Source organism: Chaetodon trifascialis, chromosome 11 (assembly GCF_039877785.1).
Source record: "Chaetodon trifascialis isolate fChaTrf1 chromosome 11, fChaTrf1.hap1, whole genome shotgun sequence".
Taxonomy (NCBI): domain Eukaryota; kingdom Metazoa; phylum Chordata; class Actinopteri; order Chaetodontiformes; family Chaetodontidae; genus Chaetodon; species Chaetodon trifascialis.
In genome coordinates, this window is record NC_092066.1 from 21,864,890 (window position 1) to 21,882,906 (window position 18,017).

Consider the following 18,017-nt stretch of genomic DNA (forward strand, 5'->3'; position numbering starts at 1 on the left):
GGCTGCCACTAACTGCTCTTTTACAGGGAAAGGGGGAGGTGGAGGGTATAAGGGTGGGAGCAGCGAGGTGTCTGACGGTCTGTGGTTTGCTCGGCCACTGCGGAACAGCAGCTCAGCGAGCGGGGGTCGTTCTGAGGAAGTGAACTAAACCGCCGTGAGAGTCAGCATCCTGACTGCCACCGCGGCTCCAGCAGAGCGATGGAGCAGAGGGGGGTAATGAGGAGCGGTGGATGGTGGATTTGTTTACAGAACTCTCTGGTTCTGTGTGGCTCCACTTGTGCAGGTGTAGGAAATTACAGGTTTTTAACACAGCGTGACCCACATCACATATTCTCTCTGCTGCCACACAAGAAAAACCTTGAGTGTTGGAATATTGCATGCCAATTTGCAGCACATTCAGTACTTCATAAACACACAGATGACGATGAGGTGAGTGCGATTTTTACCTTATTTTGACGTGGTCATTTCACAGATTGCTCCAGTGTCTGGCAGGATAAGCCACCTGCATCTGAATTAGATCAAATATTTGAGTCAATATTCATATCTATTTGTGTCTGGATCAGTCTAACGAGGCCAGCTGCCTCCTTTTTATGGAGCTCATGCAGTATTGGTTTTATTTACGGGGTAGTTGCAGCGATGACAAGGGAGGAGCGATACATGAGAGATGATTCAGGTGGGATTCAGTCATTGGCCAACGGGGAAAATCTCCAGAAGAAAAGATCTGAGCTGCCACACCATCTATGGAAACACACAATCTTCCTTTGATTTGTTAACTGGAGTCTGTGTTGTAGTCCTTCAAAGGGCCAAAGTAGTAAAAGCAGCAAAGAGCGAACAGAAGGAGGACAGCGAGGACATGATTTTTTTTCAAAGTTAGACTTTACATTTGGTTTTGATTGCACGCAAGGTTGAATTCATCACTTTGAAACCTCTTCTTGTCACATGAATTCTGTTCCTGAATATGTTGCAGTAAACAGTGGGGAGGCAACTAATCCGAACACTCAGGAAGAGCCAAAAGGCTTGGCTTTTGTTTCTGTGGATGAGGCAAAAACAAGCCCTTTCTTTCCTTCCAGAGGTTGTTAGAAGGCATCAAAGGTGGAGCATTACTTGGCTTGTTCTGCCCCTGCATCAATGAATCAAGATGAAGCTGTTAAGGAAACATTTAATGGCCGCGCCAATTCGTCTTAAATGGGACTGCTGGCATTTTAGGTGAAGCTGGGCCTTCTGCAGCTTGTTGAGAGCCCGCAGTGAAACTATTACCCTGCCATCAACCCCGTCTCCCTCCAAAACTAGGAGCAATCAGCACTGAAGGCCGACAAGCCGCTACCTCCCACTCTCCTTCTCGCCTCCCTTGCCGTCATCCTTATTTTCGCTCTCTGCCTCCCACTCTCCTTTCTCCCTCTCTTTCTCTCAATCTCACTCTCACTCCTTCTCTCCAGGAGCGAATGTTTACATTTCTTGCAACAGACTGCTTCGCGGGGCACCAGAGTTTATTTTGCAACCTGTGGTGATGGCTCGCTTCCTAGACAAGAGCTGGCAGCCTCTTGTTGTTGATTCTTAACATGTGTTCATCCGTTCACCTCCACGGTGGTGCGTTCCTCCCTCCTTCCCCCCAAAGACCCTCAAGGTTTCTCGCCGTTCGCAGGCCACGTTGAACCATTTGACTTCATGCCCTTTATCGGCCTCCAGGGGGCCGTTGGAGACCTCTTTGAAACTGTGAGGAAATACAACAAGTCGACTAAGACCACGCTCAGGTTACTAAGCGCTACTTGCCTTTCAGAATAAACACAATGTAGAAGTGGGGGCGAAAGTGTGCACTAGCTGCTAGGTCCCTTCGAGCAAACGCATTTTTTATTGTCTGTTTTTGCCATTCCAAGTCGGCTCTTTGCTACAGTTGAAATGTAACAACCCTATAGGGAAGCCTCCTCAAATAGTGCATTTTTCAGTGACTTCTGCTTTCACTGAAAATCCTGATGTAACATTTCCTCTTACCCTGCTGCTTTTCATCCTTCTTTTCTAGGCTTTTCTCTTGCACCTACTCACACTGGAGTAGGCCATAGATAGGCACAGGATTTTAACAGATTTCATCAAAGATCATCTCAGGCTGCCTTACACAGGGAAACCACTCAAACGGAATGTGTGTCTTCTCGGTTTAGTCATCCATCAAAAATGACATCGGCACCAGACGGGCCTGAGAAGTCACATCTTGTGTTTTTGTTTGAATCCAGCTGCAAATTGAAAGATCTACAGTGGCTTTTGGGAAGCAGACTGCTGAATGTTGTTCTTGTTTACTGTCAGGTCATTCAGTTTGGGGCGGACTGCAACCAGGATGAGTGCACTTGCCGTGATCCGGACGCTGAGGAGAATAAGAGCAAAGCAAAGCACTTGCGAGGAGGAGGAGGAGGAGGAGGAGGAGGAGGAGGAGGAGGAGGAGGAATGCAGTAAGATGGAGGGATGAAAGAGGCTCAACTTGTGTTTAACAGAGTCAAACCACAGACTGTACACCACAACAAACAACAAACAAAAAATATTCAATTTTTAACATTTACAATGCGAAGAATGTGATTGAAGTCAACAATAAAAGGCTGTTTTTATTTTATCATAAATATCTTCACTGCTGGATTTGTGTAAGAGCAGAAATGATATTTCGCCTAAGTGAGAAAACAGAGTTTTAGTTCAAATGGGGTTAAAAGCAAGTTTGCCTGCTCCTGTACAAATGAAGTCATCATAATTGGATCAAATCACTATTGTAAATGGATTCAAGTACTTTTCTTGACTTGATTAGTTTTCGGAAAAAGAAAGCAAAAGAACTGGCAGTGCCTGGAAGCTGTTCAGTACATGCACAGCCCTTATAGTGAGGCCTACTGCTACGAACTGTGTGTACCATAGCATCCGCTCACGCCAAAACACAGACTGGTTGACTTTTCTCTCACTCATGATGAATGGCAATTCAGTTTTAGAATTCATCTGATGCCTTTCCAAAACCGAATGAGAACTAGTCAGATCATTACCGTCCTCATGGCAGACCAAAACAAACCCTCCCAAATACTAAAACTAGTCACAGTCATCATCATTGTGCATCACATCCTTCTGCAAACACTTCTTTCCGACAGGTAGCTTTGTTAGAAATGTAAAAGGATGCATCTCGTATCTGGAGAAACTAACATGTATAGACTAATATATTTGGATCACCTAACATATCTACTAGATCACGTATTAGTCACACAAGTCAACACTCTATTTATATCACAAATCCAGTAATACAAACATATATCTGTACCAGACAGCATGAGCACAGGGCTTCCCAAAAGTGTGTTTTCTGTAAGTGTGTTCAGCTGTATTTCCACAAGAAAACACAACAAAGAAAAACGTGTCTCATATTTATGATAAATGATCGTGTCCGTCTCAACGGGGACAGTCAGTCGCATTAAATATTGACTGTACTCAAAAACATTATGGATTATTTCCACTGAAACAAAGAGGCACTTAAAATCGCAACGTGAGAGTCGGCAAAGCAGCGGATGAATGAAAAAGATGAAACAGAGGCTGAAATAAAGCTAATATTTTTGGGAAGCCACAGCATAACCTTTCCTCAACACAGACTTCAAACCTCTCCTGCTTGCATGTTTGTATGTCAGAGCGGCTCTAGTATCCATTAGAAGTGATCCAAATGTTGTATCTATAAAAGTGTAATCGTGTTCTTTGTGATATTTTACAGTACTTTATACTCTATATGAAATAAATAGCAACTTTATATCGACCCTTACACTGTTGTCCTTTCACTTATGTTTGTTCCCAGAGGACGTGTCTTTTGTGGTTTCTATGCATGTACAAATTATATGTTAAACATGCACACAGACACAGACACAGACACAGACACACACACACACACACACACACACACACACACACACACACACACACACACACACACACACAGTTTTTGGCCTGATGCCTTACCATCTTTCATACTATGAACAGATTTTTATATCTCGTGACATGTACAGTGATCAATACTTGCACAGCTTCAGATATGAATTATAAGAACAGGTCTAAAGATTAAAGGTGCTGTGTGTGCAAGATGCATATTCTCTGTACTGATTTCTTAAGGAACTATGTGCATTTGTACAGTATGTCGACAGGCAAGTATAGTGTTTATGAAAGAGGAGACAGAAACCTTTTTTCTGTGCTGTGAGTCTTCAGGCACATTAACAGAAACTGACACGGTGGAACAGGTGGTAACACTGTCGCCTCACAGCTAGAGTTCGATTCCCGCTGTGGGCGCCAGGGGCGTGTCCTCCACCATGCTGTCGGTGCCTGCTGCTCGAGGAAAAAAGGGGGCCTGTCTGTGTGGAGTTTGCATGTTCTCCCCATGTTCACCTGGGGTATCCTTAAAATGAAAACCCTCTCTAAAAAGATGCAAGAAGATCACCACCTGACTGATGGTGACAATGAAGAAAACTGGGTCCCCGGGCGCTGGTCGGATGGCAGCCCACCGCTCCTGGTCTGCCGCGGAAGAAGGACTTACCAGGATGGGTTAAAGGCGGAGAAAAATTTCAGTGCATGGCGTGTGTGTGCATGTGCATGTGTTGTGTGACAAATAAAGGGGATTGTCCCTCTGATTCTTCATCTTGACGTGGGATTTTCAGACTCTGTGCAGGCTTTTGCCGTTTCAACATCACTGAGGACCATAACAGAGCCTACAGTCGAGTCTGCAGCAGCACTACATTTGACATGGTTGGGAAAAAGAGAGCAAATACGCATGTTTCTCAGCTATCGGTCTGGAGTCATATACAGAATGTCAGGACAGCTTTCATTCCCAGCAAACTTTTACCTCCCAGGTCAACAGTGTGCAAAACGGTTATCTTGTAAAGTCCACATGTGTCTGCTGTCAGAGGTCTGATAGCTGCCGCTATCTGAAATGCTTTCAGGACATTAGACTTGGCCATGCAGCACACTCATTCCTGCTTGATTGTCCTCAAATTAAAAAGTAGGTCACATTTTCCTGAATGTTACATAGACATATATGACGTCTTGCATGACTCACAAATACACCTGCATACTGGGACAGCCTCCTAAGTGAGATTAAAGGGTCATTTCACCAAAATGACATTGTCCAGTATTGCTGGAACAGAATCAGATGATGACATTAATGCATAGAATGAATTCAGTATTTTGATCTCCAAAACTGACCAGAGTTTGCAATAACCACCTGTAACTTCAGCTCAGCAGTCATTCAAAGGCCTTTCTCTATTCTTGTCTGTGCTTGTGTTCTTGTTGACTACTACACTCATGGCCCAAATACTGTTACAATTCAAAGTCCACAGTATGGTCCAAATTATCGAGGATACGTTGGAAGCTGACCTCTTTAGACTTGGGGTAACCAGGTCTCCCAGAATGCATTTCGAATGCCAACCAGCAGTGATGGCAGAGATTCTGACCCAGGCTCATAGCTGACCATGACTGAATTGGTGGCATCAGAGCTGAACTGAGCTGGTGGCGTCAGCCAGAATGCTGCTGTTACATTTGCATGCACTTATGCATGGTTAGTGTATCACCTACAGTAGATGGCGGTCAGCATGTCCCCAGTTTGGACAAGAGAGAGAGAGAGAAGCACCAGCACGAAAGCAAAGCGATAACGTATCAGTCAATGTCAGTTTTAGTGTATGCTGTGTTTTTAATATTTTCGCTGCTTTACCTTGCCGTCAGCCTTTGGCCCTACATTTTCTCATCCACAGAACTTCTGCATTCCTACGCATAAGTGCAGCTGTGCCTCGCACTGTATGACGCCGCAAGCTCAGACTCAGCAGTTTGTGGAGGAGACAAAACATATGAGAGAATAAAAATGAGCTATCATGACAGCAGCAACGACAAAATGCCAAGAGGATACCTTCATGAACCAGAGCATACAGAACGAGAGAGAGAGAGCGAGAGAGAGAGAGAGAGAGTGAGAGAGAGAGAGAGAGAGAGAGAGAGAGAGAGAGAGAGAGAGAGAGAGGGAAACTTCTGTGTCTTTACTGGTTATTTGATCAGTCGTTTCATTTATTTCTAGGTATTTAGTGCAGTATCAGCAGTGCTCTTCAAGGAAAGGGCTGTCTGACAACAAGCAGTGAAAATATTCAAAATATAGTGCACACTTAAATTAATATGAATTATTGTACGGGAGCCTTCTATTACGTCAACAGAATATGTTTGCTGCTCAACCTGTCCACAGGAGTACACTGCTAAGCTTCTGTGCTGGTAGGCAGTGACTATGCATAAGTACCAACAACCCAAAAATCCCTTTAAGCAATTTCAAGAGCATGGGAAACTCTGTACAGCAGCTTTTCATACTGTAATATATTCTTTATTGTTGTTTGAAGTAGCAAAGATCAAAGTGAAAAAGTTTATGCTAGCCACATATAGTAGAGACACAATAATATCATGCAGATAGTAGATGGTTGTTGCTCTTAAAGGTCAAGAGGTCTCCATCTCGTCATCTTACTCATTTCATGTTCAACTCCACTTGCGTTAGTTTAGTCATTTTACCATTTTTCTGTACAATAAAATCATATCTTTGTCTTTAAATCAACCAATCACTTACAGTTCATGACAAAGGTCCAGTCCAGTTTCACATGGTGGATGACATCAGATCAAACCCTCAGCATTTCACATTAGAACTGCAATCAGTGGATGAATCCGACTGCTAGACTACGCTACACAGCAGGTATTACAGTACAATATAGTATCTACTAAAGCACATGTAAATGTTGTAAAATATCACCTGTTGTACATTTATATACAGAAGAAAACACTGTACTGTGCTAGAATGTGATGCATTTATGAAATACTTTGCTGCCTATACAAAAATCTACAAGTGTTCATTTTAGTATTCACATATGAGATGTTAAAAATCAACAGCTGACTGCATTTCTTTGACATCAATCTCCAACATGACCACCACACAGTGATAAAGTAATAACAAATGGAGGTCCAAAGAAAAGTTAAATTATACACACGACAAACACACCGTATCTGTGGAAATTCTCTCTTTCTAAAGACTTGCACAGTTTAAACAGACAGGGAAGCTGTTGAAAACATGCCTGTTCATGTTCAGAACGTGAGTGATGTGTAAAAACGATGAATGAAAATACTGTCGAGTGGTTTGGCAGGTTCCACTGAGCGTGTAGAGAAAATGAACTGCTCTGCGTGTTTCCTCCTGTTATTTAGTAAAACTCCTTTATCACAACTTCAGTTAGAAATGGAGACTATCCATACTACATTCAGCAGGTTGTAGCGCTAAAATTTTATGATAATGCTATGTACAAGGTCTGTTTTGGATGTCTATACTACTAAAATAACTCCTTGCAGACCATCGTCTCTTTCTAAAATCTCTGAAGCTTCAACTGTTTACATGCTACCTCATCTTTCTCATACAACTATGGGTAATGTAGCAAAATACTGGCTTTTCCCTCGTTGTCCCTACACAACATTTATCTAAATATGCTGCAAAATATGTAAAAAAAGAAGAAGTGGTGGTTGAAAACTGCAAGTCTTGCTAAGATTTGATGTGTACGAAGCAACTCCACACAACACAGCAGCCAATACCAAATCACAGCTGACGAGATACATGATGTTCTAGCCCATGAAGTGTTCGCCTGCTGGGTGTGTTACAGTTATTCAGAATAAATGCATACGACAAGCATCAGAAGCTGGAAAATATTAACCAATGGCTGGAATGTACCAGTGAAACTGAAGCTACAATAAACTCTGAAGGCTAAATCTTTACAAGACCCAGAATCTCCTGGATCAATTTTTCATGTAAACTTTACGAGAACAAAGCTGATTTTAGAAGTCAGGTTTAAGAAGCAGCTCACTGCGTCCGGGCGGTAGGATGGACGTAGGCTCCATAAAAAGTCATGATCACTGTTTCTGGCCACTTGTTTGACATCAAGAGGCGTCTTTTGTGACTTTTCACCAAAGACACGACTAAGTTTGGATGTTAAGAGGCACAAAGGAGCTGCCTGCATGTCCCACATCTGGTCTTTTAATATCTGACTGATTATGAAGATGCCAAATGAAATTACGCTTTCCCATCTAGACTACACTACACACTTGTGATGTCAGATCTTTGCAACAGAGGGTAAAAAATGTGCTCTCTCAATCTATCAAAGTTTTAAAACAATGATTTTTGGGTCCAACGGGAAATAAAATGAGGAAAAAAACATGGTCTTATGATATTTAGTTCTTTGAAGATATTTGTTTTCCTCGATAAATGCATTTAATGTCGCAATTGTATACAAAACAGAATGTAAAATGCCACATGTTTAGCTTTTCCCAGTTACATTTAAATTATGAAAATAGGAACAACTGGAGAACCCTGGCCTGGAGTTAGTCACACTAACCAACCTTTAATCAGGCTAACCGTTAGCCTTGGTGGCTAAATAAGCATTTTTTACGCCTGTAGCTGCTTCACAGTAAATGGTAAACGGCTGCTTTTGCACAGTTTGCCTCTCATTCACACAGTGACAAACACACACACACAACGATGACAGCCAGCTAGAGTGGAAGGCGCTGGCCTGATCATCGGGGGCAGTTTGAGCTTCAGTGTCTTGCCCTTCGATCAAACTGTGTGATTAGAGCTATCCTCAGACTCTCACTGGCGCTTTAGTCCATAAGATTTTGAAGTATAACAAATAAAATCTATCTTAAGCAGCGAAGAAAGACCAGTGAGAACTGATAAAAAGCCTGAAACAAAGAGGGCTTTTACTGTGAAGCAGCTGCAGATTGTGTCAAATTCAGCGTAGCTCAAACAAAGCACAGCAAAGAGGAACGGATCAACAAAGCTCTTCTTATTAGATGATCATCAAGCTTCAGAGATCATCATCTCCCACCTGGAAGCTCTGATTAAACACCTGAATTCATTTACCAATAATGTGGAAAAGCTAAATAGAGTAAATGGCATTTCAAATCATGTTTAGCATTAGCTTATGACACCATAAATGCATTTAGCTTGTGGAAACAAATGTGAAACCTGCATTTTATTTGCGTCCATATTCCTGTACACATCCGGGTTGAAAGTGCTGAATAATTTTACAGCTCCTTAGGCTCACCGTAGTCATTGTACATGACGGTGAGCGTCTGCTCATCACAGGCCTTGTGTACGTCCTGGCCCATGTCAGACCAGTTCAGGCCAAAGACCTTGGTGTCAGTGTAACGGCAAGACAGGAACTTGAGGGACATCCTGCGGAGGCCGATCTTGGGCTCTTGAAGAAGACCCTTACACCATGGGGAGAGTTCGTCTAACTGAGAGAGGATGAGGCCGGCCTTCCTGTTGGAACAAAGAGGAGAATAACTAACAACTGAAATATTTGAAACAAAGAAAAGACAAAACGTTTTTCCAGGTTAGGGGATTCTTCTCAGTGTGAAGTCGGCAGAGACAGCATAAATAAGCACATATGTTTCATGTGATATCAGAGATTATTATATGGTTCTGCCTCTGTCAAACAAAGGCCCCCAAAATATCTATAAATCTCACAGCTTCAGTTCAGGCAGAGCACTGAGCTTCAGCTTGTATGAGCCGATCAGCAGTTTTATTCCCGCTTCACAATCACTGGCTCATTGTCCTGTGTGTCTTGTAAAGTGCTGCAGCTCCCTCCACCAGAACCTGAGGACCTGAGACCTGAGCTGGTACCTGTATGGGTTTGGATCCACAATTTTATGCGGTCAGTGAGGTCCGAGTCATGTCACGTCCTATGACTGAGGTTCCTGGGTCTGTTTAACATGAGTGTAATACCTGAGTGGGTCTGAGGCAGCATTGATCGCAATGGAAGTGCACCGTGTGTGTGTGTGTGTGTGTGTGTGTGTGTGTTTGTGTTTGTGTGTGTGTCTGTGCATTGTTACTTTAGGACTACATTGGCCTCGCCTCAGAGAGCACAGATAATAGCAGATGACCTGTGAATCATCACTGAGAGGTCCCCAAACGGCAGGGACTTTTCTGCCAAATCTACCCACTTGTGATAATCGACTTCTTCAGTGTCTCTGACTGAACTGGTGTTTTACTCCCAAAAGCAGCTTAATGCTAAGGTGATCTAAAGTGTACGCCCATCCCAGCCTCAAGATGTTTTCAGGAAACCGGGCCCTGGTGTGTGCTTGCAGCCAGTAGATGTTGGAAGTCTTCCTTGACACCATATTTTACTGCACCACTACACTGCCATTGCACCTCTCTCTGCACTTTGTCTCACAGGAGGTCTGCAGGTTAGGAAAAATGTCTCATTTTGACACCTACTTGTGTACTGCCATGATTTGCTACAGCATACTAATTTCTATTCTGACTATCTCCCCCAGCACAGGACATTTGTAAGGGTGTAGAAAGCAGCTGATATCACCAAAAGTCAAGCAGTCGGTCAGCAACTAGGAAATGTCTGTGCCTTCAGATATACTCTGTCTGCAGTCCATTAATCACACTGTGGCTCTGCTTTTGTTTTCGAATGACATCACCTAAAAGCTACCCATCTACCGCTGCCTCCTGTCTGAAGGAGCTCACAGGGTAAGGTGCACTGTTACTGACACATTCCAGCTTTGACCCAAAGCACACAGTGGCTGCTGAAGGTCTAGGGTAGGAATGACGAAAGTAAAACAGTGGAAAAATGAATGAATGAAGAAATGAATGACAGTGGCAAGCGAAGAGCCGGTTCTGTGGAGGAAAACAGGCTAATGGACAGCTCTAATATAGAGGAGAGCAGAGGAGAGACTATGAAATGCTTGAGACTTGTCCCTTGGCCAAACCAAGCCAGCTGAAAAATCATGTCCATTAGTAACACGATGCACAGAGTTCACATAAATACATCTCACAGGGACACGGAGTGCAATAAATAACCATTAAGGCCGACGCAGCCTGTTTGGCCCTTGTAGTGAGAGCCTGTCAAGTGTTTGTCTAAAGTCAGAAAATGGCAGCAGGGGAGGATTTCATTCATTCCACACACACTTTCTCCTCATTCTCCAGCCAAACCAGCACTTCTACAGCACAGTGTCCCCATTCTGCCAAGCCACAAGTCTGCTGGACGCACCAGAGTCACCAGAGCCACAGCACATTATACTGACGAACCGATGACACATCAGAGCGCCCCGGCTGCACATTCAATATGCACCAGACCAGTTAAAGGAAATCAATGACCATACTGAAGAGAGAACAAAGAGCACCTAAGTGTTTTCACCTGCCTGAAGCTCTGCAGCTGTGCGGTTTCCATCGATTTGATTCAGTTTAGAAAACATAAATGTGCAGGTGAATTCACAAATATCCTCTGCTGATGATCACGGACACTCACCGGGTAGTCAGGAGGAAGATCTGATGCTGCGGTGACGATGATCACTGACATGCAAATGACGATGGACAGGAGAAAACAAAAAATGACACTGAAACAGGAGGTGACGGTAGGCTAAGTAATGGAGCTGATAGCTGATGGCTCAAAATGACCACGACACTGACTGATGACGGTGAAGGGAAACAAAATGATGTCAGCTACATGTACCCTAATGCCACGTCCTCCATGTGAAAAATGAATCAAGCTGTAAGACATATTGTACAAAAGACGCCGAAAACCTCCAGAAAAGCTACTCAATGGATCAGCTGATAAGACTGCTTTCTCAACTGCTGTTTCCTCTGCCTTATGGTCCACTTTGGACAGCAATCTGGAGCCTCAGAGACGTGGGCAGAGGACAGGGTTATGTGGGCGCACAAAGTATCACTTGAGCTTAATCTCTAGTAGTGTGTGTCCATGCTGCTAATTTTGGTTTCATTCATCCAGATTTTAACACATCTGAGATTTATGCCTCCACCTCAATACAATGGAGGGGAATGGAATTCGGTTTTGGGAGCTCACAGCCCTGAAAATTGCGATTTAATAAATTTAATATCAACTGTCTTTCAAGAAACAATGCTACCATTACTTCGGATAATCCACAGACACCGGTCAGCAGTTTTCACAGGAACTGCTCTCTAGCAAACAAATAGCTTCTATGATGGGGACAAGCCACTGTGTCAACAAGTGAGCAAGTCAGCAACCATTCAGCAAACTTAACCCAGCTGCACGCTTGCTTGAAACAATACCAGCACAATGCACCAAAATGAAAAAAGTCACTAGCTGTACGATGGAACAAAAATGTCATACATTCAGCTGTGCGATCAGTCATATAGTTTAACCAAATGAACTCATAGAGCTCAACTCCAGCTGGACTGCAGGCGAATGAGTGCAGAATTCTCTATTAGCGTACAGTTTCTTTCAACTTTCAGCTTCACAGAATTATAGAGCAATATTTTTCTAAAGCATTCATTTGCACGTTATTTGCTTGCGGTTGAACCAGAGTGAACGCACACACACACACACACACACCAGCATGAACACACACACACACAGACTGATGACAGGCCTGCAGACACATACACACACAGTCTGCAGTGTGTGTCACATACTGGACACGCACACACTAAGTGTGTTGTACATTCAATTATACATGCAAACATAAGAAAAATACACAGAATGTAATAAGTGGCACATGCTCCAGTCCGGATTGATTAGCCGGTCGCTGTGGATGTAGACCTTGATCCTGGATAAAAGCAACCATTAGAAATAAGTAAGAAAATGTGTTGTTTTACTTGTAACTTGTGTGTTCCCATCTTTGTGGCAAACTAATATCCTCTTGTCAAACATGCATTGAAATGATGAGCCACAAGTCTTTTTTGGATTTTTGATGTTGTTGATAAGCGGCAATTCTCTGGTGTTTTGAACTTAAAGTTGGCACTGACCAACACGCTGTAATAATACAGACACTGTGTGGCCTGTGGCTTCTGCTGCATTTCATCTCTAAACGTAGCACATCACCATATTTCCTGGTATGTGTCAATGTTATTTCTGGAAAATGAAAGTATGCTGTATGCCACAATAAACCGCAATTCCTTTCAAATAGGCAAAACTCTTTGAATCAAACGCATTTCTGCATTATTTTTGGCATTCATCTCTAATTTGCAAACCATTTTACGTATAGAGATACATGAAAACCAACATCCTCTGCGCAGTCGCCTGGCTAATACAAGAATTTAGTATTTGTTATTGAATTGTTTTTGGAATTTGAGTGTATTTTGAATATTATTTGTACCTAAGTACACCCAGCAGGTCAACAGGTCTATTGCAAATGCATATGGACAGAGCCATAACAGCAACTCAGTTATGTCCTCTGCTCTGGAAACTGCAGAGAGAGAAATAATCATTTTAATGATGTCAGTCTGTCTGCAGGCGAGAACACTTGTGTTGGTACTGCTGCTGTGCTGCCATACTGTCATTCATTTCATTTTTCTGAAACCTCTTTATGTTCCCAACATTTTGCCACAGATTTCAGTGGTTTGAGAAAATCGGGATATTTATTTGCTTTAAATAAAGAAAAAAATGTGGTTTGTTATGCTTTCATTTGTTAGGAAAGCAGAGGAACGTTTCACCGCTTCCAAATAGCAACGGTTGTCACCATAAATCCCTGAGCATGTATAGGAGTGGAAAATAGTCTCCAAAATACAGCGTGAGTGGCCCATTGGCCCAGTAGGCATGCAGACGCACATGCATGGTCACGTGATTCACATGTACATTCATATACTGTACATACAGATGTGCTGACAGATGTGTGAGGAATGAAATACTTCAAAGAAATGTATGTAAATGTTTTGCAGGTGTGTTCAGTGTGAACATTTTGCACCTTTCCAGGAATTTATCACAAAAATAACACATAAAGGTTTCTTATTATGTTGATAAAAAAACACCATCCAGGTGGCATGATGTTTCTTTCAGAAATGTTCTTGCTGTTACAAATAAGTCATCCATTAATGTCATTTCAGGGCTGGAATATCCTATGTGTTCATAAAACATAGAACACTGAAAATACCCGATCATCAGTGAAGCTGCCTCTGTTTCATTACACTGAACTACATGGACCATTTCTGAAAGTAATAGATTGACTGCACAATCAATGTGTCATTACTAATTGCTAAAAATAATTCCAAAACTACGGTGTAGTGCATTTGACTGGAACCAGACAAAGCAGCACCTCGGACCTCTCGAGAACAGATGAGGAACTTTTAACTGATAGGTCAACTCAAAACAGTGTATACTGATATTGATAATGGGATATTTTTACTGGAAAGTGAGTTTGTAAATATTTCTGTTTCTGTTCACTGTTCAGTATCACAGAAACTAATAAATCACTGCTGGATGAGCAGCTGAGAGGCACTTCTGCTTTGACTGTGTGTATTTTTGTCCTGCTCTCAACTAGAAAAAGTCAGAGAGCAAAGTAAACAGTCTGCTGTGATTATGATTATGATTTCCTGAGAGAAATTCCAACCATAACAATACTTATTATGGAAAGCACTCCTCTGATTAGAGAGACTGTCATGTAAAAACAAAGAAAATAGGAGAAAAATCAAATATTGCTCAGTTCATCAAAGGGCACTAAGTCCAAGCAAGGACATGGTCAGGACTGAAACCAGGCTAGGATGGAGGATTTTCTTTCAGCCCAGCCAAAACATCCAGCAACCGCCAAGCGGCGTGCCTGAAATGATGGGTACTCTCCTGGCGATGACAAGATCTGGCCCTCGGGGGGAGAAGCGTCAAGCTTCGGAGAGACAGCCTTTTGGTGAGTTTATGGTTCGAGTTAAAACGTCACGCGATGTTGCATGAAAAAGGCAACAAAAATGTCCTCTGCAGGATGCCAAGCGGTCTCGTCAGTGAGATTCGATATGTTTCTAAAAACAGCAGATCTGAATTTGTGCTGCCACAAGAAAGATAAAGCCACATTTGTTCATTCATTTGGTTCCAGATATTGCTTACTTGGCTGATAGCAGTTTACATTGAGTCAGAGCCTGAGCGGAGTTCTTCTTATCTGTATTTTGACTAGCTAATGAAAATCTAGTTTATTCAGTCCTCATTGTTTGTGACAGAGCAACTGGGAAATTCTCCCCACGAAACACTGAGCTGATTTGGGAAGATGAGCTGTGTGTGTGTGTGTGTGTGTGTGTGTGTGTGTGTGTGTGTGTGTGTGTGTGTCTGGACCTGTATTACTCTATATTACCCATAAATCATTAACTTTCAGGGTAAAAACTTGAGTTAAGGTGGGGGTAAGGGTTAGGGTTAAGCATTTAGTGGTTATGATTACGGTTAGGGGAAGTCTCCATGAATGTAAGTCTATGTAATGTCCCCAAAAGTGATGGAAACACAGCTGTGTGTATGCGTGTGTGTGTGCATGCACTACAGGGGACCCTGTCTGCTCTTGTGTTTACTGTCGGCGGCACCACGGATGTGTTGTTTGGGTGGGAGAGGTATATTCCCTCATAAGTGGACAAAGAAATATTGATTTAAGAACAAACCACAAACACAAGGGACCTACAGAGGGATTGTTATGGAGAACAAGGACCGGCGAGTCTCCGGGCAGACTTTTGTGTCCTGGGTGTTATTTAAAGGTTTCCCTGTAGAGTTTCAGACTCCTGCTGGTGCTATGGAGCTGGTTTCACATTGAAACTGTTGCTGTGAGCAGGTAAAGGTGTCTAATAAATACTAGCTGTGCCAGCTGATGATGTCACAAGCCTGTGATGTCACCGTTACCAAGCAAGTAACCAATGAAATTCAAAGTAAATTGAGTGGTTACCCAGGAAGATTTGAGGAAACCTTTGATAGGCGGTAACAGTTAGGTAAACTTGTTTATATCAAATCTGAATCAGCACTGAATCTAAAATACGTGTAGTTTCTTTTTTTGGGGGGGGGGGGGGGGGGGGGGGGGGCGTAAAAAGAAGAAGAGAAATGAAAGAAGAAGAACAGATGTCTCACTACAGCAACAAGAACAAGGTTTTTCAGCAGTGCTTGGACCCACAGTGATTTGGTAGGTTGAATAAACAATGGTATTTCCGCACATCCCTGATGTTTACCAGCCTGACTACACTGTGATACTTTATACCAACAAACTATTGGCTTAGAAAAATGTTTAAGGATATAATCTTTATCCTAATATGACCATAATGTTTATTCATGGCGAGACACAAATACAAAGAGCAAGTCCAGATCGGAGCCCACTGCTCGAGTTGACCTGTGTTCAAACGAATGACAATGATCAAAATGATCTTAGGTGCTTTTGCAGAAGCGGGCCAACATCAACACTGGATGCTTGAAAAGTCGGAAACTTTGCCTGACCCTTACTTTGGTCTGCTAAAAATGATATCAGTCGTATTTCTGTCCTGGCGTCAGCGCAGCCATTTATATGCTGCATTTGTTTTTCCCAGCGGTTGAATAACGTCACAGAAACAAAGTGTTTGACGCCGCGGGGAAGTTGTCAGCACACTTAGACGCAGCAGTGGAGCATTAACCTCTCTGCCTGCATCAGACAGCACACAGCTCTGCTTCAGGTTCAGCGTGGAGTCTCTCCTCACACCAAACCAGATACATAGAGAGGCCTAATGTTCATTTGATGACTTGGCTAAACAAAGCATGTTTATACTTCCTTTCCGCTGTTGCCAGGCCTCACCTTGAATGCACTTCTCTCCTGCTTTTCCAGCTCTGAGGTGCCTTTATTAACATTAATCACCCCTCCCTTTAACTAAATTGGGGGGCTGTTAATCTAAGTGTATTTTAATGGAACACTTCAGAAGCAACTCCCTCAATTACATCAACTCTTTCCAGCATGGTCCCTATTAAAAACAACCTTTCATTAAGGGCGGGGGAACCCACAGACACACAGAGGAACAGAGAGAATTAAGGGAGCCTTAGCTAATCAGTTTCACCTGACAAAGTGAAAGCATGTACCACAGACTGCCATTTATATTTTATGTCAGACACATGGCTCTGTTTATAAAACATTAAGCTACAATTTTACATTACGGCCACTTATCTGCACTTTGGGGGGAAATATGGGGCCCTCCCTGGTTGCGCCTTACGACATGGCCGCGGTGATGTGATGTCACAGAGGTTAAGCTCCTTCGGCTTCCCAGTCAGTTTGAATGAATTTCCTCTCTAACTCTAATTCACACAAACAACTGCCTCGAATCAAAGACGGCACTTTGGAGGCTTGGAGCGAAACATCTGCCCACCTTTGAGAAACAAAACAAGAGTCGGACACCGCCGAGCTTTGAATGGGCCGATACCATGGAGATCTGGCTGTGTGAGCCACTGTAGGATGTGTTTGCAATTGGGCTGGAAAGAAAGGTGATTTGGAAGAAATTACAACTCGCTTTGAAAAACGTGAGAGGGAAATGCTTTTGCTGGATTGGATTTCCTTTGTTTTGGTTTTGAGTGTTTTAAAAAGTATGGCTGCCCCCTTTTTCAGAATAGAATGATTTTTAGCGTAGTTCAACTTCGTCTTAGAGGGTATTCAGACCAGAAGTGGCACACGCACATATTGCTGAGGCCTGCAAACTGAAGTGCAATGAAAAAGGTGACAGTTGCTGAAGTGTCAGCTGCTGTCGCTGCTTGCTCTTGAGGCCCTTTATCGCCACTTGACTTCTTCTCTGCCACCCTCTGCTGCACAAAAGTGTGACTGTGAAAGCCATCATGTTATTTGAAAGGCTTGTAAAATGCTTGATATAATGCAAGGACAGGGTACAGCAGCAGAGATGCATCAATCCAGGAACAAAAATTAGGAAATGAATAAGCAAAGATAAAGTTAGCAAACTGCGGACAAGGTAAAGCTAATCAAGGTAATCTGTGATGGCCGTACTTCACTAACCTGTCTGTGGCACTCAGCCCAAAGCCCACTCCTTCTTATGAAGACCTGCAGACTGTTTCAGACAAAATAATTGGTCTAAAACAGCTGCAAACATTGCTCAAACAGGTGTGTCTATATATATATTAGGGACTATTTTCAGTACTGGATGAACACACATTTGGTACATTACATGAGTATTTTGACCAGTGTGATTTAATCAGCACACTTGATGGTATGAGCGAGTCTTCTACAAGTAGATGGGATTGTGAATGAGGTCCATGAATCACTGATGGCAGGAATAAGTAGTGAGG

The 18,017-nt window shown here is 42.8% G+C and overlaps 2 protein-coding genes across 7 annotated transcripts in view; one reads left to right on the top strand and one right to left on the bottom strand.

Moving 5' to 3' along the window:
- Positions 1-2,885, top strand: part of pappa2 (pappalysin 2) — a 61,454-nt gene extending 58,569 nt beyond the window's left edge. Inside the window, exon 27 of the mRNA XM_070975058.1 lies at positions 2,296-2,885. Within this exon, the coding sequence (XP_070831159.1) occupies positions 2,296-2,442 (147 nt within the window). The 3' untranslated portion in view covers positions 2,443-2,885. The remainder of the gene's footprint in view (positions 1-2,295) is intronic.
- A 3,447-nt stretch (positions 2,886-6,332) lies between these two features.
- The window catches only part of astn1 (astrotactin 1), a 370,801-nt gene continuing 359,116 nt past the window's right edge, over positions 6,333-18,017 (bottom strand). For all 6 annotated transcript variants that reach the window (XM_070974412.1, XM_070974410.1, XM_070974416.1 and 3 more), the window contains one exon: positions 6,333-9,307. In XM_070974412.1, the coding sequence (XP_070830513.1) occupies positions 9,070-9,307 (238 nt within the window). In that variant the 3' untranslated portion in view covers positions 6,333-9,069. The remainder of the gene's footprint in view (positions 9,308-18,017) is intronic.